The sequence below is a fragment of the Petaurus breviceps genome, unplaced genomic scaffold, assembly GCF_028583685.1.
Source record: "Petaurus breviceps papuanus isolate PSGF00001 unplaced genomic scaffold, PetGlider_PUasm1.0 187, whole genome shotgun sequence".
NCBI classification, from domain to species: Eukaryota; Metazoa; Chordata; class Mammalia; order Diprotodontia; family Petauridae; genus Petaurus; species Petaurus breviceps.
The window spans coordinates 26,411,698-26,436,119 of NW_027185799.1; the positions used below are offsets into that span (position 1 = coordinate 26,411,698).

General features: G+C 35.9%; 1 protein-coding gene and 1 long non-coding RNA gene across 3 annotated transcripts in view; one reads left to right on the forward strand and one right to left on the reverse strand.

Annotated features, from left to right (window-relative positions):
- Nucleotides 1-2,753: 2,753 nt before the first annotated feature.
- JAK2 (Janus kinase 2) overlaps nucleotides 2,754-24,422 on the reverse strand; it is a 149,567-nt gene continuing 127,898 nt past the window's right edge. For both annotated transcript variants that reach the window (XM_069090780.1, XM_069090781.1), the window contains 7 exons: nucleotides 23,855-23,991; nucleotides 15,428-15,617; nucleotides 12,846-12,970; nucleotides 10,661-10,833; nucleotides 7,015-7,132; nucleotides 6,325-6,438; nucleotides 2,754-6,047 (listed from right to left, as the gene is read on the reverse strand). In XM_069090780.1, the coding sequence (XP_068946881.1) occupies nucleotides 5,940-6,047; nucleotides 6,325-6,438; nucleotides 7,015-7,132; nucleotides 10,661-10,833; nucleotides 12,846-12,970; nucleotides 15,428-15,617; nucleotides 23,855-23,991 (965 nt within the window). In that variant the 3' untranslated portion in view covers nucleotides 2,754-5,939. The remainder of the gene's footprint in view (nucleotides 6,048-6,324; nucleotides 6,439-7,014; nucleotides 7,133-10,660; nucleotides 10,834-12,845; nucleotides 12,971-15,427; nucleotides 15,618-23,854; nucleotides 23,992-24,422) is intronic.
- The window catches only part of LOC138163234 (uncharacterized), an 18,216-nt gene continuing 8,235 nt past the window's right edge, over nucleotides 14,442-24,422 (forward strand). Inside the window, exons 1-2 of the long non-coding RNA XR_011168850.1 lie at nucleotides 14,442-14,756; nucleotides 20,777-20,972. This is a non-coding gene — a long non-coding RNA (uncharacterized lncRNA). The remainder of the gene's footprint in view (nucleotides 14,757-20,776; nucleotides 20,973-24,422) is intronic.

Genomic DNA, 24,422 nt, shown 5'->3' on the forward strand with positions numbered 1-24,422 from the left:
TTGTGAGAGGAAGGAACCAAATTCAGAGGGAGACAGTGTTGACTCCACACCCACAGCTGAAGCCTCAACACAGCTGGTCTCAAGCACAAAAAGCATTCTTAGATGAGCTGAAAAATAACTTTGAAAACCAAATTAGAGAGATAGAAGATAAAATGAATAATTCTTTTAAAATCAAAATTGCATGTATATGTGTGTGTGTGTGTATGAAAGAGATATACGGGGAAGGAAGGGAATGAATCTGGAATTGAAAGTTTTAAAATCAAATATTCAAATATATATATATACTATTATTAATACCATCTTACATGTAATTGGGAAATAAGATATACAGGCACTGAGGCATAGAGATCCACTGGAAAAGTCGAAAGGGGTATGGGAGAAAATATGGGAGAGAGCAGATTGAAGGAGGGGATATCCTGTGGGACTGCTATTTTGGGGTGGTGGGTGGGGGAAAAGTGGGGAGAAAATTTGTAACTCAAAATCTGGTGGAAACGAATGATGTAAATCAGAAGTTAATAAAGCATTTTTTAAGTAAAAAAAAAAGATATGAAATTTTCTAGAGAGAACTTTAACTTGAACCTTAGTGCTACCTCTTATACACATACACACACGCACACACCCACACATCACTGAAAAGTACTTAATCTTCATCACTACCCCATTTTATTGACAGAAAATACTGGATCCTAAAACTTTTTAACAGGCTGACAAAGCTAGCACTGGCCCTCTGCACCAGTACCTTCTTTCCTCACTCCAATCCTAGAGTAGCCCCTCACTTAGCTGTACAGCTTGGAAATGCTACTTTTCCATGGAATCTACCCTGTCTCACTATTTAGCTGACTTGATTTCTGTCACAATGAACTTCATGAAGCTATCTTCTATCTATACCAGCTAGAGCTGGTATCGTCTATCTAAAAGGGAAGAAGAATCAAAGCACCAATATGTGGTAAATGGAGAACTCATCAGGATAACTTTTTTTTTTTCTTACCACCCATCCCAGTGGTTCTTTCCAGGCTTGAAGATGCAAGAGACAGAGAGAGGGAAAGTTTACTGGCTTTGCAGCGAAGAACTTATTAATGACAGAACTCAAACAAAAGGGTTCTAAGGGGTCCTAGCTGTGTGATTCTGGGCAAATCTGCCTTCGTTTCCTCATCTGTAAAATGTAAAAAACTCCTTTCCAGGGTTGTTGTTTCAGATGAGATATCGGTAAACCACATAGCACAGTGACTGGCATATATAGTGCTACATAAATATCAGCTGCTATAATTAAAATTGTTATTACTCAGGGCGGCCAGGTAGCACAGTGAATAAGAGCACTGGCCCCAGAGTCAGGATGACCTGGAATCGAATCCGGGCTCGGATACTTAGTACCAAACCTAGAAATAACTGGCTGTGTAACCTTGAGCAAGTTACTTAACCCCAATTGCTTTTTAAAAAAATTGTTATTACCCTAGAAGGTATGGGCCAATGACAATAGGGACTAAGGAAGGTAAGGAATGAATTCCAAAGGAATGAGTCTGTAAAAAGTGGAAAGAGGGCTTGTCTCTCTAAAGACAAAAGCTGGCCTTTTTAGCTGTTATTGTGGGCATCTCGCTATCATCTAACTCTCTTCCTTTTACATAAACTCTAATACAAAGGAATATTTACAGGATCATAGAATTTTAGTTTGAAAGGGAACAGATCTTTTGGCAATCTAAAGCCAGAATATATTTTTAAAAAATCATAATTGAAGGCAATGTCAAATTTCAGTTAGAGGTGACTGAAAACAAAGGTTTAATTTTTCTCCCCACCCAAGATGTGGATTCTCTGACATCTACTTGTGGAGTCAGCAGACATCAGGTCAAGTTACCCCATTTTAGAGCCTCTAAATCATTGCTCTCATTAAAAAAAAATAGATTTGCTCCAATAATGCTCAACATGAATTTTCTAACACTTTGCTCTGATAGACCTTTTAACATAAGAATACGCTGTCAACAATCCTCACAATTTTAGCGAAGCCCTTTGGTATGGCTAAAGGAGCTCTTGATTTGGAGTCTTCTAGAGCATTTTCATTTGAACTTCAATTCCGCTACTTTCTACCTGGATGACATCTGAGGAGACATTTAACCTGTCAAGCCCTGAAGTTCCTCATCTATAAAATGGGCGTATTAGATGAGGTGATCTTTAAGGTCCCTTTGAGTTCTAAGTCTGTTAACCTAATCAAAGTTATACAGTGATTAGAGAAAGAAGAAACCAGAGTTTAAAAATTATCCCCAGATGCAGAGTACCATCTGTTGTAAACTCAATACCTAATAAACTTAATTACTCTATAAAGGATAAGGGCAAATATGGATCAGAAGACCATAGATTTAGAGCTGAAGGAGCCCTCAGAGATTATGTAATTCAACCCTCTCCTTCTATATGTTAGGTTTAGGTATAGAGAGATTAAAACAAAATGCTGAAGGTGACCCAGGTCCCAAGTGGCAGAGTTTAGATTTGAATGCATTAAAAAAAAATTGGGGGGGGGGGGAGGAGAGGAAGGCAAGGCAATTCGGGGTTAAGGGACTTGGCCAAGGTCACATAGCTAGTAAGTATGTCAAGTGTCTGAGGCCAGATTTGAACTCAGGTCCTCCTGACTCCAAGGCCAGTGCTCTATAGACTGCGCCAAGTAGCTGCCCCCTGAATGCAGTTTTTAGACACCATATGCAGAGTTCTTTGTGAAATTAGAAACATGGGGGTAAATGAAGACACACATTTTAAAACTTAATACACGATTTTTCATATTTATCATACATAAGCACATTTATTTGGCAAAGGCTATTCCAACACAATGAATTAAGGGTAATATGAGAGTTTAATAAACGTACCCTGAAAAACAAGAGGAGGCCTTCATTTTTAAAAATCATTTTAATAGTTTAGACTAGGTTGGGTACGGCAATGCTCAGGAGGATAGTACAGTGATTGGCATCAGAGAGCTACGGAAGCATTTAATAGGTATTGTGAACTATCTATACCTAAACCAGCAGGTGAGTTTCCCTTATTAATGAATAGGAATCAATGAGTGAGTTTCTCCACTTCCATGCAGTGGAAACTTAAGTTTACATCACTTAAAACATGAATTATGGTTACAACTTTGGGGAATGTGTAGAAGATTAATTTTTGAGAAAACAAATTGCACCAAATAATAAACAGACCTTAAAATGGTACTTTATGAGGGGGAGGGACCCAATAAACATGCAATTATAGGGTTTTGTAATGAACAATGCATTATGAAACCAACTGTTTAAATAATTTTGGAGCATTAGAAAATCTGTAGCTATGATAAAAGTTTCATATAACTTCATAGCAGCTGGTCATGTATACAGAGGGAAAGTCCACTTTTCCACAGCAAATCATAGCACTTTTGGTAGCGTATATAACACAGAAAAAGTGACTCTCCCAAAGCAAATGGCAACTGAGGATAGAAATTTGTTTCTCCATTAATACAAAGACTGTAAGTAAAGAAGTAAACTGGAGTATTTACAGAAATGTTGAAAATCCTACCAAGACCTCTAATCTTACTTCTGAAGCGCCTTCATTTGAGATTATGTTTGGCATGAACTAGAGCAGTGGTCACTTACCTGTTTCTAGTATACAACCACTGAACAGTTAAATGTTTTGGAAAGTTGTAATTTCTATGCATGGTTAGAATAAAAAACCCACCACAATACAAATCCTCAATTAAAAAAACACAACTTGGAGTTTTTTAGTAGGTTGGTTAACTATCTATCTCAATACAATGAAGGACGTTTGCTTGCATTGCACTTCTTTATCTAACACTTAAAATTTAAACATTATAAAAGTTAAAAAAAAACTTAGCTAATACCCTTTAAAAAAAACAAAAGCATAAAACAAAATGCTATAGCACTCCAAGAATCATCATCATCTTTAGAACTTGAGTTATAGTACCAGGTACAAAAAAAAGCATACTGTATTAAAACAAATAAAGGCTTACCTTTCACTTGAAAACTAGCAGCATGGAAGATCTCATAATTGCATTATAATACAGACATCCCTGAGGTTTTTTTTTTAAATAAACAGAAATTATATTCAGCTTTCTCTAAAATATACACTATAAATCTCATTACAAATGTAATATTCTGTCATTTTATATTACTTCTGCATTCAATAGTCTAGCTAAAACTTTTTCTGAAGCTATAATGGTATGTATTTGTGTAATTAATAAAATAAAAAGAATAGGAAAAAATTGTATAGGATAATTCCTCAATAAACGAATTTTTTTTTTAAAAACATCATTAAAGTTTCTGATTTCAGTCAGCTCCAAAGCAGTATTTAGAAAATGATAGTGGGGCTTGGCTTGAAGAAAGGCGCATAATTAAAAAAAAAAGACAACTTGTTCTACTAAGAATGTGCTATTATTTTGAGGCAAGATACGTGCTTTAAACTTTGTGCAAATAAGCCCAAAATATTATTAAAATGCAATATCTAGAATGCAGTGACACTAAAAATTTCATCTAACTCACAATACTCTAAGTAAAGCAAGATATATGAATTATATCTTGAGACACTTCATATTTGATGTTATCAAAATGAAAATGTATATTCCTAATGTTTCCTGAATTCTGTACTATTACTTTAAAATTAGGAATTAAAATCACCTGCTTTCACTGTTTTCAATTTGCTCTTAAATTGGCAAGATGAAATCTCTAACAGATAAGAAAATCATCTTGGATTCTGGAAAAAGAAATTTTGCTACCCCTTAAATATATTCTTCAAGAAATACAAATATATTTAGGAAATAAAAGATTGACCAAGAATTGAACTGTTCTCAGTTAACTTCCTAACCCATCCCACAACCTATGAGTAGGTTTATACAGTTTCAGAAATAGAAAGCTATTTAGGTCTTTGTTTCCTTCACTCATTCAATTTAAGGGTGTAATGGTTCCAAGGAGTGAGGAAAGATACAGAATTGAAGGAACATAATAATTCAGGGGGTGAAAATATTGTTAATAGTCTTATTCTCAAGAGAGTCTTAAAATAAGACTACTATTCAGTGTGAAGAAGCTTCAAGTATATTTTGTTTGTTCATATCTTACATAAAAAAATACATGTAAAGGGAATCCTATTTAATAAATGTGTTTACCACAACTGCTACAAGAAAACCAAGTAGAAAATGCATTGTGCTCTATCTTTGTATGCTTGTTCCATTTCAAAATGTATTATTTAGGGGGTGGGATGGGATTAGGGTTATCCTGTACAAGTAAAACTATATGCTTGTTCCCTTTGTCTTGAAAAACATTTACAGTACACGAAACAACATGCTAAAAAGTGTACACCTCTTTATAATGCTGGCCAACGACAGAGCTGAACAGGCACACAGAGAAAGTTGCTTATTAAGAAGTCTAAACATCTTATCTTGGTTCTAATGTTCATGAAGCTAATGTGTGGATCACCACTGGAAAAATTAGAAAACAATACCAATGACTTTTGTGCAAAACACTACACAAGAGGCCAAATTCTTTATACATTCACTGTGGAAAAGACTGTACAAATATATTCTCTGCATTTTCGCAAAAAAAAAAAAAAAAAGCATTAAATGTTTTTCACCTCTCAAAAATTTAAATGAGTCAAAAAAGAAGTCTTTTTCTGTTTTTTCCTTCCTTTTCTTTTTTGCTCTGCCAAGTAAGGCGAACAATGGTGATACTGACTGACCACACACAGGAATACTTTCACCATCTTGATACAAAAAAAAATAATTCCCTATTCATGGGTTTCATTGGCATGTTCTTACAGAAGCAAATACATCCTCATGGAGAAAACAAACACTCGATGGAGTCTGCAAGTTTTGATGAGAGATTTGCATCTGTAAGTTCTGAAGAGACATTTGCATTTCTGTTCTGTCCACTACCACAACCTGTGTGAGAAAAGTCCTGCCAGCATTAAAATGAAGTTTCATTCTTTCATCCACCCATGTCATCTCTTATCTGATCCACGCGAAGAGCAAGGTCTCTGAAGGCGGGGCGTAAGTTAACATTATTGTTCCAACACTCTGTCATGATAGAATAAATCTGGAGAAGAGAGAAGAAATAAGAGATCCTCATATACACAGAAAAATGCCATCTTTTAAATGGATTGGGAATTAAGGGAACTGAAGACACACATTATTTATCACTGCTTTGTCTTGGCTCCATGGTCATATAAGTAAAGTAATTTTGCCAACTTTTATCTGAAAGTTCAACTAATTAAATTTTATTCATTTGAAATCCTTGGGCAAAATGAGATATGAAAATGTAAACTTTTATTATAAACTGATGATAATGAATAAAACTCTGATACTTTCATTACCTCATCAGGACATCCATCTGGTCTTGGCAACCTTCCATTATTCTTCAAAAGTTCTATTAGATGGAATACAATCATCTGCCCTTGTTTGTCATTACCAATCATACGCATAAATTCCTGAAATAAAATTCCAATTTCACTGATATAATATTGCTTTTGTAAAATTACATTGTTAATTTTATGTATAACTCCTTGGTACCATGATATATTAGAGAACAAGCCACAAACAAGCATGATAGACTTGTGTGTAGTGAGTATTCCATGATACATTTTTGTTAAGGATCAAAATGATCTATGCATTGAAAAAGTAAATGTTTCAGACAGAACTGCCAAATCTCTAAAATAACATTTCTACACTGCCACAACTGCAGTTCAAGCAAACTACCTGGAATACAAAGGAACTGTCCAATCACCCAACATCAGAAAGTTTTGCTTATGCAACATTTCCTACATGAAATGAGCTTTCTAAATGTGATGTTCATAAAGAATAAAACTAATGCTTTATGAACTAGCTTTCTTGCTATTTTTAAAAAGTAGGTATAATAGAATCAAAGAGTTTAGAGCCATTTTGGAGATTCTCCAAAGGAGAGAATATTAGACATTAAATCAACTAATTATTTTCAGTATAACTTTCTGGTTGCCTCTTTAGACCAAAAAAAAAAAAAAAAAAGATAGAATGAATACTATACTAACCGCTGGTGGGCTTTTGCTTTTCTCAATATATGTGAAAAGTTCATATAGAACTACTCCAAAACTCCACACATCTGAGGCTACAGAAAACTTGCTCTCTGTGAGTGATTCTGGAGCATACCTAGATGACATAAAAAGTCAGTTAAAACCAGAGAATAATTGAGCTTATAGGTTAACTATTGATTATCCATGCCAATGGTTGGCCAAAGACAGCAAAAAATGGCTGGCACAATCATATCCTTAAAATTCTGATCCTCTTCCTTACCCCTCCTCCCCCCAATCATGTGTATTAATATGTTTATAAGGTAGGCTTCCTGTAGAGGACCTAAAAGATGCATGCATACATACACATCCATCAAGCATAATTTAATTAATTAATAATTATTAAATTATTAATATTAATTTTAACCAAGGTCTGCCTTTTATAATGGCAAGTAGTTTAGATAATGCCTAACAAAAATATGCATGTAGAGAGTTCACATGAATTTCATGACACTATAGAACAAGCAAGGAATATTTAGGAAAAAAGAAACAAGAACTTCCATGCTCTCTGTAATGTGATAGAAGGGTATTTTCCAAACTTATACCACCTTTATACAGGGTAAAAAACCAAACCAAACCAAAAACAGTTCAATACAGAATAATTTTTAGAATAGGGATGTTTTATTAAGAAACAATCAGGAAGAAATAGTTTAGTATAGCTATCTTAGCAAAGATAATACTTGCTCTTTACTACAAGGAAACTGAGAATTGTTAGAGAATCCCACTGGGGAGGAGTAGTGGGGGGGCCCAGTGAGACCACTCCTCTGCCACTGTAGATCCTTTCGGACTCTTAGAGAGCTGCAGGGATACTGAGAGGCACGGCCATGGTAACAGAACCAGGATGTGGGTGTTTGAAATAGGACTTCAGCTTCCTGATGTTGAGACCACTTTCTCTCTACTATGCCACACTGCTTCTCAGACTTCTGAATAATTAAGTTAATTCTCCTGCAGAATTGGAATAAAAAATAATGTTCTTGAATTTCAGCTCTGCTTCTTATTCGGTGTGGCTCTGGACACTTCTCTCTGTGCTTCAGTTTCCTCCACTATAAAATGAAGGACTTGGCTTGATCTCTAAGGTTCTAAGGCGTCTTTCAGCTTTAATATTCTATAATTCTGTTGATATAACTTTGAGATCTTCCAAAACAAATTAATGACCACATCTAGACATGTCCTGATTTCTGGATTTCTCCAAAGTACAAATGAACATATATGAAAATAATGTTAGTAAGTCACTATTTTAAGTAGTTTTCCATTAGTATAAACCAACTTTCATAACCTACTGACACTTTGTTTTTACTTTACCTTATAACCAACAAAGTTCAAATGGCGAGGATTAGAAATAGGATTTAAGCCCATGAAACAAAGATGGTAACTTGTACATCTGGTGTTGAAGCTCATTACTTGGAAGCTCTGTTACCATCATGCCACGTGAACAGTGTATAGGATCATTTTTTACTCTATAAAGAATCTCAGAACACTTCATATATTTGTGATAAATAGAAAGCTTTGCTGTTGAGGCATAGGATTTTGTGCCTTCTAGGCCAGATACAAACCCAGGTTAAAAGATTCAAACTAATTTTGAAAATTAAACTCAAGTTTTTATTCTTAAACTAACAACTAAACTAGTAAGAAAATAAAAACAAAAAAATTTAAGAAGGCATCATGCTCATGATATGATATAAATGAATGAATGAGGCAGAATTAAAATGTATTTGAGAAGTATCTAAAAGTATAGGGTTATTAACTTTTACTGTCAACAAATGGATGCATAAGAATAATATTCTGTCATGGCACAGTACAGTAGGAAAAAATTTCAACAGTAGAAAACACTGAGTGCCTGGTTTGGTTTTGAATGCTCTTTAAGGCCAAGAGTCTCAGGAATGGCAGTGGGCCTCAGACCACTAGCCATGCTTTGACCCTGGCCCCTGCCAGCCATTATTCAGAGGAGTAGTACCTGTAGGAAACCATTAACCCAATCCCCAACCTCCAAAGCCACTGATGGCTCAGGCAAGTCCTCTAGGAGAAAGTTACCCTGAAGAAGAAAAAGGAGGTAGCATGTGCCAAGTGGGTCAAACCACTTCCAAAATCACCTTTCCCAAGATGGTAGTGAATATACCCCAGGTCCTTGAGTCTAAGAATTACAGGAATAGCAGCACCCACTAGACTACAGGCCTTGCTTCCAGACTGACTCTTGTAGCCACCACTGAGGTGGGAGTAACTTCTGTGGAGAATAGATCTGCTATCTCTCCTATCCTCAACACCAACCACCAAATGCAGACTACCATCTATGGACAAATAAGCCCAAGAGTCCTAGAAGAATAGTTCTCAGACTACAAGGTCAGCTTCCATCCTGACCCATGCAGCCATCATCCAAGGACAAAACCCTTATGGAGATACAATTGAGAAACTTCTCCTGCAGATGTTGTTGCCCTACACTCCTCAGCAGTCATAGCTGCTAAAGACTAGAGAAAAAAAAAGTACAGAATGCATTCACTCCCTTCTCTTCAGTTAGCTTCACAACCTCCTTGAAGACTTTCTCATCCAGTTATCCTCATCATAGACAAAGCCCTGGAGAAACATCTGCCCTGGGGATCTGTTCTTCCAATTGACAACCATGTTTCCCAGAAAAAATATTTCAGGAAAGCCTTAGAAATACTTCACATCATTCACTCCTCCTACCAACCCCCTCCCCATTTCTGGAACCACAAACCAAATCAAATAAATTCTACCTTAGTTCTTGGAGATGGGTATCTATCTATTCTCTTCCATGAACCCATTTATCATCTCAGTTCAGTAGCTTTTTAAACCAAAGATTTCAGTTTGCTCCTTGATTGCCTTTGCTTCTGTATTTGTATCCTCAGAGCTTACTTAGCACAGTACATGGCACACTTATTAAGAGCTTAATAAATGTTTTCTTATTTCATTCAATTCATTGTCCTTGGCATTATAAACATCAAAAATCACGTTGGTTTTACTAATTGAAATGACATCAAAGAAGACACACTACCTTGTCTTGCTACTGAACCCTAAAGGACAAATGGGCCTTTCTGTCGGACATACAGTTGAAACTTCCTGTATATGTTGTCTCCCCCATAAGAATGTGAGGTTTTTGAGAAAAGGGTCTATCATGTTTTTCTATTTGTATCCTCAGTGCTTAACACATTGCGCTGAACATAATAAATGCTGGACATATGCTTTTTTCATTTATTCATTCACTCAATAATTATTTTATTTTTAAGTTTTATCATTCACTTCTGTTTTTTTTAACACCAGTCATTTCCCCCTAAAGCCTTCCTCCCTGCTCTCTCATACCATTATCGAATCCTTTGTTATAAAAAGAAAAACATTATAGCAAAACCAACTAAAACAGCAACTCTTACCAGACAACACACACACTACATGGCACCTATTATGTTGAGACCCACCCCCGTCACCCTCAATTCTCAACAGAGAGGAGAGAACTCACACAATTATTTTTTAAAGGAAAAATATTTTTACTTCAAAATGTGCTGAAATGTAAAATGTTTTACAAATAATTGAAATGACAAATTCTCAAAAGATGGAAGTTTGCACTCTCAAATATTAACTTTTGAAAAATACAACTTACCAGAATATTGGGCTTTCACCAGGTTCTTTCACTTTGTAGTATTCTTTGTCTTGTGGCAGGACTTTTGTCAACCCAAAATCTCCAATTTTAACTCTGTTCTCATTTTCCACTAAAATATTTCTTGTGGCCAGATCCCTATGGATATATCTTTTTGTACCAAGATACTCCATTCCCTTTGAATAAAGAACATGTGGCATTTAGCTAATTTAATGAAATGTAAACAAAATCCCTATGAATGATTTTGCCCCCTAAATCTTTCCTGTTTCAGGTTTCAAGAGCACTTTCTAGAAAGTACATCAACAATGCAATTTTACCATTAATACATAACCCACTGCAGTTAATATATAGAGCAGCTAGGTGGTACAGTGGAGAGAGGGCACTGGTCATGAAGTCAGAAGACCTGAGTCTAAAGGTGGCCTCAGACACCTACTAGCTGTCTTACCCTTTGGCAAATCACTTAACCCTATTTGCTTCAGTATCCTTACATGTAAAATGAGCTGGAGAAGGAAATAGCAACTACTCCAGTATCTTTGCTAAAAAACAGCAAATGGGCTCACAAAGAGTTGCACATGCCTGAAACGACTGAACGATAACAAAAGTTAATATATGGTCATCTTCACTCTATCTAACTCCATTACATTTCAAACCTAATATAGGTTTGGTAGTAATGGCATGATGCAATGAATGCTGTACTTAAAATGAGGTAAATGGGTTTCAAATCATTGCTTTGCTACCTCTCTTAGCCTATTCCTTCACCTAAAATGGAGATAATATTTGTACTATCTTTTCTTGTAAGGAAAGGTACTTTGTAAAGCTTCGAAATACTCCTATGAGTAGTTGTTATAATATACAGGGGCAATGGGGGCCTGCCTGGTATACATACAGAGTTCCTCTAACTGTGTTATCTCTTGAGAGAAGAATGTTTCCGGGAGAGTCATGATGACATGAAAGTGAAGCACACTGGAGAAACTGTGAAGGATATGTAGATATTCTATAACTTGTTTTGGTAAGCTAATCGTATGGGGCAGACTCTTTGGTTGGCTGAGGAGACATTCAGAAGGCCTTAATTGGCTTCCACCATCTCTCTTGTCTCAGTCCTTTTGCTGCTCTTTTTTCTCTCATGGCATCCAGTGAGACACAACACTGTTAGAGGAGAGGCTTTGGAGCTTTCTCCCTATCAAGGCCATGTGGTCCCACATAACAGGTCTTGGCTCCTGGCCTCCATGTTTGTTTTTTGCAGCCAGGAAAGCATTAATGCCCTGTGGAGCAAGACCTTTTTAAGTCTCAGGACAGTGGAATCTAAGAAAACTCATGTGGCAGTCAGGAAACACATGAATGTGAATTCGGTGGAACCAATGTTATGGGAGGGACTGAACAAAGACTGTATCTTCAAGGTGTTGGGGAAAATATTTGTTTTTTCTTGTTAAATTTTCTAAGTAAATATCCCTTTGTAAAAGCTAACTGATGTTAAATGGTTAAAAGGAGCTGAGGTACTACTCACCTTGGGCACCTAATAGTAAGGAGAACAAAGTTGGTAGGGGCTCAAACTGATGGCAGCAGAGAGACACCACCTCAAACTCACCAGAGTATACCAGAAAGATTTTTCTATTTGAGCACTTTTGCTATGCATATAGGAGTAAATTTCAAGATTCCTACTCCTACCAAAGAAATGACACCACCTCAAACTCACCAGAGTATACCAGAAGACTTTCTATTTGAGCACTTTTGCTATGCATATAGGAGTAAATTTCAAGATTCCTACTCCTACCAAAGAAATATCATAAAGGATCATTTACAGTTATTTAAATAATCCTTTTCAGATTTGCAAAGCATTTTATAGAAATTATTTAATTTGATAGTCAGAACCACCCTGGAAGGTAAGTGTTATTATTATCTACATATTACAGATATTGAAACTGAGGCTGTAAGAGGTCACATTACTTGTCCAGGAAAAGATAAGTAACCTACTAAGTATCTGATTTGAACTTAGTTTTTCCTAACTCAAGGCCCAGCACTCTATCCACTATCCCACTTAGCTGCATCACTTTGAAAAATAAAGGCTGAAAAAGGTGTAGGTTTTTCTGGACAAGGACATTTATATTAACAGGTCTATATTTGAAAAAAAAAAAAAAGAATGCTATATTCGGATATGGTGAATGTATTAAAATGGTGATCAGGATGTTACCTTGCAGATCTGAGATGTGTACTGCAAAAGTTTCTTATGATCCAGCCTTTCCTTGTGTTTTTGGAGATAGTCACGTAAACTTCCATAAGGTAAATATTCCATAATTAATCTCAGGTTACGACGGCCTTGTAATTTACAAACAAAAATTTAAGGTTTTCATTATATTGATTAAATTTTTTTGGAAAGAAACCCCAACAACTCTTCCCCACCCCAATTAAGGGGTCAAATACATAAATTGGAGATAAATTATAAAACAATCATAAATAATATTTACCAGTGAGGATCTTCTATCCATTTTAATATTTCAAGTCCCAACTTTATTTGAAAATCTGAGAGTGTTGGGTTCCAATATCTATGCTATAATTAAACTACATAACCCAGCAGTAGGGCTAAGTGCTATAAATCCTAAGTAGACATTCATTCATTCTTTTCTTTCTTTTGACCCATACTTTCATTGGTATAAGGGACTCCTATTGCAAAAACCCCCTCTACCAATGCAAAGTAGCAAATTCTCTGTAATTCATGGTCTCAGAGTATTGAAAGGTTAAGTAACCTACGCAGGGACACACAACCCATATACATTAGAGTAGCCTCACTCCAGGGCTGGCTTTCTATTCTATATACCAAGCTACATTTTATATGAGCTTATCTTTTTTTGTCTTTATATGTATATGTGTGTGTGTGTGTGTGTATATATATATAAGACATATATTGTTATGTCTTTTATAAAAAAAGGAGGAATACTTGGCCAATACGAAAATAATTTCATTAGTTGAACAGAATACGAGAAACACTCAGAATTCACAAAATACAGGGTTCAGATTTCTCCACAGGTGCCCAAAATAAAGATGGGGAGTGTTGTGAGGAACAATTTTGTGGGAGAAGGCATGTGACATATGCTGGCTTATCTCCTCTTACCTCCTTCTCAAAATGGAAGTTTCCAATCACCAAAGTTCATCTAGACTACATATTGAACATACTGATAAAAACTACAAATGGCCCTAGAAAGCTTAATCTTTTCAGGGAGCTACTAGCATTCCCAAAGAGGAGCTTATCAGCTCACAAAATACTGGTAGAATAAATAGGAAAGAAATGTTTGAACCTTCTGGTGCTCCTCCTCTACTCCAGATGGCTCTCACCTCCCACATCACAAATAGTTGAACAAGTGAGCATTTATTAAGCACTTCTTATATCCTATGCAATGTGCTAGGTATTGGGGACGCAAAAATAAAATTCAAACAGTTCCTGCCCTCAAGGACTTTACGTTCTATTGGAGGATATATGCATATAATCAAGTCTAGTAGTCCTGCCAGGAAATAAAACTACAGGGAACCAGAAGTATTCAATAGTACGTATCTTTACACAATCTAATGGCCCTACTTCACCCTTGTCAGTGTATATGGCTCCATAGGGCTTAGTCAAAACAAAGAATAATTGCTAGTATAAAGGCCGGTTTAGTGCAGAGAATGTTTCAAACTTCGATGGAGAATCCTGAAATGCCAACACTCCCCCTGCCCCCATACTGTATTCAATTCATCTTTATTTAGTCTTTTGCTAAAAAAAAAATTAGTTTTATTCTGAATTTAACCAATTCAAAAGAAAATGGGTATGGAAATGCAGAGTAGAACAGAAAGGTCTATCTCTTTCCCATTCTCTTAACCATCTCTGGTGCTTACTTACAAACTTACATTAATGCCTTTCACTGACAGGTTATTCAAGAACAGAGCAAAACCAGAAATTCCTGCTACTTGGGAGGAAGAAGTTGCTTGGGCTTAGGAGTTCTGAGCTATAGCAGGGCTAAAGCTGATTAAATATCTGCACTGAGTCTAGCACCAATGTGGAAAGCCCCCTAGAGGGGAACGGAACACCAGGTTGAAGAAGAAGCAGGAACCAGTTCAGCTTAAAAAGAGGGTAGGTCAAACTTTGTTAGACTTAGCCCTTCTAGGCAATACAATGATCTAAGGCAATACCAAAAGATTCCTGATAGAAAATAACATCCACACTCAGAGAAAGAACTATGGAGTCTGAATGCAGATTGAAGCATACTATTTTTTTTTGGTTGTTTTTTTGTGTTTTCTTTTTCATAGTTTTTCCCTTTTGTTCTGATCCTTCTTTCACAACATCAGTAATGTGGAAATATGTTTAATATGATCATACATGTGTAGCCTATATCAAATTGCATGACATCTTGGGAAAGGGGGAAAAATTTAGGACTAAAAATCTTATAAAAGTGAATGTTGAAAACTTAAAATAAATAAATTACTTAATTTTTTAAAAAAAGAAAGAAAGAGGGCAGGTCAAAACTACTGTGACAATCAGCAGTAGGATTGTGCCTATGAGTGGTCTTGGAACCTACAGACTATATGGGATAGGGAGACCCAACCTTAAGGGAAAAAACAAAGAACTGGACAAAGACTTACTATAGTTACCATACATAATCTCAACTGAACACATACTCTTTCTTCCAAGTAATTCCTGTAGTTAATTCAGATCTGCTGCAGGTTTACTGAAGATATCAATCTACTATTGGGAGCTACTGAAGACATACTGAATTAGAAAATAGGTTTCCACATGCCCCATACCAGCACTGTAGCACACTCCCTTGTATTTAACAATGTTGTCATGTTGCAAAGATTTAAGAATTTCAATTTCTCTTTCAAAGTCTCTCAGGTGCTCCTCAGTACTGTGCTGTAACTTTTTCACAGCCACTACTTCACCAGTGTTGTCTTGTAAAGGGTCGTATCGGCACATTTCCACGCTCCCAAAATTACCCTAAATAATAAATAAAAGTGTTCTCATTAGTATTTAACTTTTTCAGTTTTCCTTCAGGTCATTATAACACAAATAAACAACCCTTAGCTAGCTTTTAATTATATAGGGAATCTTGGAAAGTAACCACTGGGGTTTAAAAATGAGAACTTTAGGCCAATAAAAAAGTACTACTTCACATAAAAAGAAAGTTAATTTATAGGTATTACCCCAAAGGTATTATGATTGAAAATTTTTTAAAATTATTTTTACAATTTTTGTCTAATTAAATTTTTAAAATTATTTTTAAAAATTAAAAAAAAATTTTTTTTGAGATGACAAAAGATTTTGGGATGATAAAACCACTTAGACTAGGGAAAATAAAAGCAAGGCCAGGAAGATAAATTGCTGAACTTTTGAGACTGGCTTCAAAGACAACCATGTATTTCTAAAACAAGTTCCAGAGAGAGAATTCTAGGGCAGATCACAAGTCTAATCTATTAAGTTTATTCTTTAGTGACCAAATAGACATTTTTAACTGGCAAAAATATTTTTCTTTCCCTAATCCCAGGACAACTTCATAGAAAGATTTCCAAGAATCCCCAAATATAACATTAGCAAACTGGTATGTATTTATTACATTTTTAACAAAAGTTTTGAGTTTTATTCATTATCACTTTTATTGCATTCTTTAAGACACAGTACCTAAGCTACATAAATTTAAACATCTACATTTTTAACTGTATTTAAATTTTTTTTTGGGTGAACTTTAAAGAGTAAAAACCAACCAAACAACCAATCAGCTTATATAACAATCAAAATTTTTAAAAGACTCATAATATGAAGATAGTTTCAAAAAATTATCAGTCACTCCCTTCATGTCTTCTTGCACCATTATCATTTTTCCATCTTTTCATTCACTTGACAAATATTTATTAAGCACCTACTATGTGCAGGCACTGTGGTAGGTGATACAGATACAGAGATAAACTATACATAAAATATAAACTGAAAGAGTTTAAAGTATATAGGGGAAAAAAAACCATGAATATATATAAATATGAAAGACACACAAAGTTAATACAAGTAATTTGAGGGTGGAGAAAGGTATCAGCAATAGGGGATGATCAGTAAGGCCTTGTATATGAGGTGGTACTTGAGTTGGGCTTTGAAATCAGGGAATCTAAGAGGCAGAGGTATGGAAGGATTTCATTCCAGGAACCCAAGACAGCATAATAATAATAATAATAATTTATATAGTGTTTACCACGTGCCAGGTATTGTGCTAAGCACTTTACAACTATTATTTCATCAAATCTTAATGCCTACACAAAGACATGAAGATTAGAGAATGATGGGAAGCAGCAGTAGGACAGTTTGTCATGGAAAGTGAGTGAAGGGGAGCAATATGTAATAAACCTTGCAAGGGGCTGGAGCCAGACTGTAAGGGGTAGGGGTGCCAAGCAGAGGAGTTTATATGCTATGATTTTCACAGCTGTGTATAATCTGGATGGGAGAGAAGAGAGATGAGGTAGGTAGATGAAGTTGGTATAATGGTCCTGGCAAGAGATGATAATTATTTTTGTGGTTTTTTAAATGGAGAAAAGGGGAAAGATTTAAGTGATGCGGTGGAGGTAGAAATGACAGATTTTGGCGAATGACTAGATACAGTAGCTGAGGGAGAGGGAAAAGCTGAAGATGACTTGGAGGTTGTAAACATGGACAACTTGACAGAAGAAATATGGAAGATAGGAGGAAAATTGCGTTGGTGAAAGGGAACAATGATGAGCTGCTTCAGACATGTTAGGTTTGAGATGTCTGTTGGACACCTGATTGGAAATGTTCGACAGATAGATGGTTGGTGGTATAGAATTAGAGTTCAAGAAAGAAAAGCCTAGGATTGGATAGGCAGCTGTGGGAGTCATCTGCAATGGGATGATCACTGAACCCTAGGATCTAATGAAATCACTAAGAAAAGGCAGCAAGGAAAAGGAAGAGGCTCCATAACAGAATGAGGAAGAATACCTATGATTTGGGAGTGGGATACAGAAGATATCCAGCAAAGGAGGTATAGCAGTAGTGGCCAGATGAGCAAGAGGGAGGAAAAGAGGGATGAATAAATCTAAAATACAGAAGAGAGTATCTAAAAATAAGGGGTGGTGGTCAACAATGTAAAATGCTATAGAAGGAAAAGGATAATGTCTGAAAAAAAGTAAGATTTAGCAATTAAAAGATTATTAGGAATTCTGAAAAGAACAGTGTTAGTTAAGAGTTCAGAAGCCAGACTGCAATAGGTTGGGATCCTTTAGCTAAATAACAAATTTTCCTTTGATAGAGTCATGGTCAATATCTGCTTCTTCACTTAGCTTTATTTCATAAAAGTATTTTCATATTGTTTTGCATCTCTGTTCTTGTTATTCTTCTTTAATATTTCAGTATGTCAATATTTCAAAATGTGATTTTGTCAGTGAAGACTAAGCTCTTTTTCTGGCATATACTGTAATCCTACTGGAATCTGGTAGACAGTCTTCCAGGATTGCTGTGGCTAAAAAATTCACCAGTGTGGCCAACATTGGAATGAAACTCTCTCAAACACCTTGGATGATAGACACAATTTATATGGGTGGGACTCCTAAATGAAAGACTTCTGCTTAACTGTTATAATCTATAAGAACCCTGGGTTATCTCCATGCCATGATGGGCATCAGAATAAGAATTTAGAGGAGGAACTATTGCTACAAATAGCATTATAACATATAATTGTGTGTTTGAAGTGAATTTTGGAAAATTTCAAATGTTGGGGAGTCCTCTACTGCATATAAACCTTCATCTAATTATCTATGTGCTAAATGATACTCTTCAAAAGAGTTAGATACCAGAGGAGGCACTATGACATTTGTGACTTGGCACTTTCAACACGATTTTTGTGCAAGTCATGCAATTTCTTGCCTTTCGCTTTTACTTCACTGATTCTCAAGGGCAGGGACTGTCTAATTTTTGTACTTGCCTCCCTCGGATCTCGCACAATGCCTGTCACATAGCAGTGCTTTAATGCTTTTTCATTCATTCATCTATCCTCACAACATCCCTTTTTAAGACATGACGGTAGGGCAGAATGGTATAGTAAAAAAAACACTGATCCAGAAGTTGGAATTAGGGTTAGGGTTATGTATGACCTTGAGGAAATTATTTAACTTTTTTTTTCACTTTTAAAATGAGGAATTGAAATAGATGATCTTTAAGATTCCTTCTAGATTTAAAACTAAATTATAATTCTTATTTGACAGATAAGAGAAACTGAGGCAGCACTCTCTTGACCAGTTCAGAAACTCGCAGAGCCTAGATTATAATTCAAGATAAACATTTTTCCTCCCATATATACTACCTCACTTTTAATACCTATTGAAGTAAATTTTGGAAAATTTCAAATGTTAGGGAGTCCTCTACTGGGTATAAACCTTTCATCTAATTCTTTATATGTTAAATGATATCTTTCAAAAGAGTCAGATACCATAGGAGGTGTAATGACATTTGTGACTTAGCACTTTCAACATGATTTTCCCCCAAAGTCATGTAATTTCAAAGGCACTCATTGTGAAGCAGCACAATGTAGTGCAAAAGGCACTGGATTTAAGCATGAGAAGTCCTGAGTTCAAATCATGCTTTAACATTTATAAGCTATATAACCACTTAATCTTTTTGAGTATCATTTTCCCTAGTCTGTAATAAAATTGGGACAAAAATGCTTACCTACAGGAAAACAGTGGAGCAGTAGAATAAGCACTGAATTTAGAATCAGAAATAAAGGGATAAATTCTTAGCTGTATGACCATGGGTGTCACTACATCTCTCTAGATCTCAGTTTCTTCATCTGTAAGATCTCTGTCATTTCTCGCTGCTCTAAATCCTAGAACTCTGGCTCTATCCCCTTTTGTTTTAGAAAATATTCTTTAAGTTATGGTCACTTTGTAAACCTCAACATTTTTTAGAACTGTGGTTTCTTTTAAACCTTTTAAAAATTCAAGCAACTAATGAAGATTATCAGCAACAATGTGAAAACATTAAAATAAAACATTACTTTTTGTTGAGGAAATAAAGGAAAAAAATTATATATATAAAATGTTCCCTAAACTATTTTCACTATTGAGCTAATTGAAAGGAATAACAGTAAATCAGTCAACAAACATTTATTATCTACTAACTATGAAACCATCATTGGGGATACAAAGAAAATTAAAAAGTCTCTGCCCTTAAGGAGCTCACATTTTAGTGCAAAGAAACCAAATATAAATATATACATACAAGATCATATAGAAAATAAAATGGAAGCAATCTCAAAGATTAGACATTAGCAGTTGGGGGGATAGGGAAAGGCCTCCAGAAGAAAATGGAAAATTGATCTGAGTCTTGCAGGAGGTCAGGAAAACTCAGAAGCAGACATGATGATGGAGAGAAACCCAGACATGGGGGAGAACCAGTACAAGGGAACAGAAACAAGGAAAATGTCGCAGGTCAGTGAAGCTGAACTGTAGAGTTTAAAAGTCTATATTATAAGAGCAAATCCATCAGTTCTTTTGTGAAATGCAATGAGGAAGCAAGATGGTGGAGAGGGGTATTTAACTGCATATGCAATTACATTTTCCAAAGGTAGCAACTGGAATATCCCAACAAAGCAACAAAAATGAGCAAACTAGGCAAAGAGCTTATCTTCAAGCATGAAGAATAATAATTCAACTGGGTATTTCCACATTTAAGGAAGTCTGTTATTAAAAAAAAAATCCACTCTATTTGTAATGCTTTGTTTACTATCTTCTATAAACCAAATTACTAAAAAGTGTATTTAATTGTAAATATATTTAGAAAATGCTATCCTTGTAGTCTTCCCAATTTCCTTTGAATCTATGTTTTACTTTCAAAATTTAGCTGATTAATCAAATGTAAAAATAAAACTTCCCCACTGCACCCCACTCCGAAGGAGAATTATTGAATAAAAAGTAAAGAAAGTGGAACAATGTGAATGACATGACAAGGGGTCTCCTTGAATTAACTACAGAGAATGATTTTAGCTGAAACTAATAGCAGGGGACCTCTTATAAGTAGTAGTGATGGCTTAAGGAAAATTTGGACTCTTGCCTTTTAATCCCTTGGTTCTGATAGGAGTGCTTTTTTCCTTATCTTGTCAGGGTCCAGGTCTCTACATCACTTGCCACTGTCTTCTCAACATGGCCTCTTATGCTCCAGCCATTTTCATTCTACTGGAACCCTGGACCTCACTTTTGGATCCCCTTGGCTCTGAAAGATGAACTTCCACCTTATCTTTCAGGGGCTCAAGACTCAATACCAACTAATTTTAATTTTCCTCACCATGGTTGCCTGTGGGTAAGAATCATCCAATAATTTTGTCACAATCACTGGATTGAGGCAGTCTAAAGTTACCTACTCAAGTATAAAAACAAAATATCAAGTCACATGGGTTTAACCCCCAAATCCATTTTAATTTTTAAAGAAACTTTAGAATCTTTCTAAAGTCGTTTCTCTTGGAATGTAAAAAGAGTGCCATGGGTTTCACAGGGTTTGGGAGACTTTATATTAATTACTTAGATGAAAGGGCTTTGAAATACAACACTATCCATAAAAATCAACATGTGTCCCAAAGTTTAAAAGGAAATTAAGTAATAAGACTTAAGTAACACAGAGATCTTCAATCAAATATTTGTTGAGCACTTAGTTACCCTGTGGTAGGGTACATTCAGAGAGAAAAAAAATTAAGGACATGGTTTGTCTGCCTTTAAAACATATATGAATTGAAGACAAAGCTTAACACACAGGAAACAACCAGTAAGCAATACAAGTGTATGTAATTAAGTGCTACATTATGGAGTACTATTATATTGGAAAACTTGTTTATACTCTAGACCTCACCTCCACTTCTCCTCCTATCTTTCTAAACCCTCTGCAACCTGGCTTCCTGCATCACCATTCAACTGAAACTACTCTCTTCAAAGCCACCAATGATCTCTTTATTTTTTCTTTTTTGGAGGGGGGGAAGGCAGGGCAATTGGGGTTAAGTGACTTGCCCAAGGTCATACGACTAGTTTTTTTGCTCTGTGTCTGAGGCTGGATATGAACACAAGTCCTCTTGACTCCAGGGCCCATGCTCTATTCACTGCACCACCTAGCTGCCCCTACCAATGATCTAATCATCAAATCTAATAGCCTCTTTTCAATCTTCCTTCTTGACAAGTTTGAAACATCTGACATTGTTGACCTCTTGGATATTTTCTCCTCACCGCTATATCTTGGCTTTCCTCCTGCCCGTCTCACCTTTCCTTCTTGAATCTCTTTTGCTAGTTTGGCATCCACAACACATCTACTAACCCCCAAGGCTCTCTACTCCCACTTAGTGATTTTATCAGCTCCCATGGGCTGGGCTACAATCTCTATGTAGATGTTTCCCAGACATATATTCAGCACTAGTCTCCTGAGGTTCTGGCCATGTATCACCAATCATCTACTGTGCATCTTTAACTGGATGTCCATGGACAGCTGAAACCCCACAAGTCAAAAAGAAAATTCATTATCTTTTCCCCCAAACCCTCCACTCTTTCAAATACCCTCTCACTAGAGTGACTAGGTGGCGCAGTGAATAGAGCACCAGCCCTGGAGTCAGGAGGACCTGGGTTCAAGTTCAGCCTCAGACACTTAACACAAAAACTAGCCATGTGACCTTGGGCAAGTCACTTAACCCCAATTGCCCTCCAAAAAAAAACCCCAAAAGCAACAAATTGCCTCTCACTGTTAAGGGCCTTGCCACCTTCCCACTCACTCAGATTCACAATCTCAGGAATCTTCAACTCCTCTACCCCATCTATCCAATATATTGCCATATAATGACATTTCTACATTTCTTTTCTTTTGTCACGCTGCCATCACTAGAGTTCAAGCTCTTGTCTAGACAATTGCAATAGCTTTCTAATTGTGATCCCTACCTCTTTCTGATACATTCTCCACTGAGCTGCCAAAGTGGTTTTCTGAAACTGTAGGTCTAACTACGTCATATCTCTCTTCAATAAAGTCCAGTGATTCCCTATTACTGTTATTGAAATATAAAATCCTGTTTGGCATATAAACTTGTTCACCCTGACCCCTTCCTATCTTTCCAGTCTTTTTGTACTTTACTTTTCCCTCCATGAACTCTTTGATCTACTGACCTACTTGCTATGATCACACAAAGCACTCAAATCTCCTACTTCCCTCTTTTTACTAGCTCTTTCCTATGTTTGGAATGCTCTCTCTTCTAAGAGTCTTCACCTTTTAGGATGCTTGATTTCCTCCATGAAACTGCTCCAGTGCCACCTTCTTCAGAAGGCCTTTCCTGATTCCTCTCACTGGTAGAGCCTTAACCTCTAAGGGGATTTTTTTTTTCTGTACCTATTTTTTCATATATTTTGTATTTTTTTTCATATTTTTTCATATATTCTGTACCTATCTTGTATATGCTGATTCATCTATATATGGTCTTCTCCAAAAGAGTGTAAGGAAGGGTTTTTTTTCCTCCCTTTTTTTGTATTCTTAGTGCTTAGCATAGTACCCAGCACATAAAGCACTTCATTATATAGTTGCTTAACCAGCTGTAGTATAGAAAGTAAGAACTTTAGATATATTTTTAAAAGGGGATCAGAGAGGACTAGAGTAATTAAATAAGTCTCTTTTATGAGGGTGGGCTGGACACCTTTAAGGACAAGTATTATTTAAATAAGTGGAGGAGAAGTAGGAAATTTTCCAGAAATGAGTCTGCATAGTGACAGGTAGTAGATTGATGCATTATTGAAGCTATAGGAAGACAGCCCTGGTCAGAGCAGAAGGTACATTTTGGGGAATGGGGGGGAAATAAGATTAGAGAGGCACAATTAGGAACAAATATATCTGCATTGTGTCTTGTTGGAACAATTCACTCAAATGAAAGCAATAAAAGATTACAAATGCAATGATAGCACTTAGAACATAAAAAAAATCAAATAAGATAAAGTCTATCAAATCAAATACAGTTAGGCACCGTGTGAAAAATATAATTAGGGATCAGAAGAATCCTTGGCCTGTGACTAAGCAGCTGTTTGATGTTAGCTAACTTAATTAATTTGGGGGGATTTCAGTTTGTTCATCTGCAAAATAATATGATGAGGGTGTTGGTCTGGATAAATACTAAGAGATCTTTCTAGTTCTAAAATTTTATGACTCTGTGAAAAAAGTTCTCAATTTACCTTGCCAAGTTGCTGTAGGAATTTAAGGTGTCTCTCTTCAAACTGTGTGGGATCTCTGTCTTCAAAAGCACCAGAAAATCCTAGGGCACCCATTCTCATATTTGGCAACATGTCATTTTCTGTTAGTAGCTCATAGTCTGAGGAAATAAAGGATTAGGTAGAATTTCACTACCATGATTGCTGGTATTTTCCCAATTAACAAATAATAGAAATATAATCATGACCTGGATAGGCTGGAAATACTAAATAAGACTGTGGTAGCTGAAAAATTAGCTGCAGAAGTTTAACAAAAATGAGCATTTTCAATTTCTACACAAAGAATGGTAAAATATATCAGTCATACAAATTCTGGAGGTTACAAATGCTTTTCTGGCACTGGGTAGTTTGGTGCTGATTGGGAAAGATTTTATATTAAATTTGGTCATGAATAGTGAGCACAAACCGGTATAGGAAATATCTGTTGCTAAATCATATGCAAGTGATCCCAGCACTTAGCATGGTGTTGGTCAAAGAGCAAAAACCACCAGAAAATCCTAGGGCACCCATTCTCATATTTGGCAACATGTCA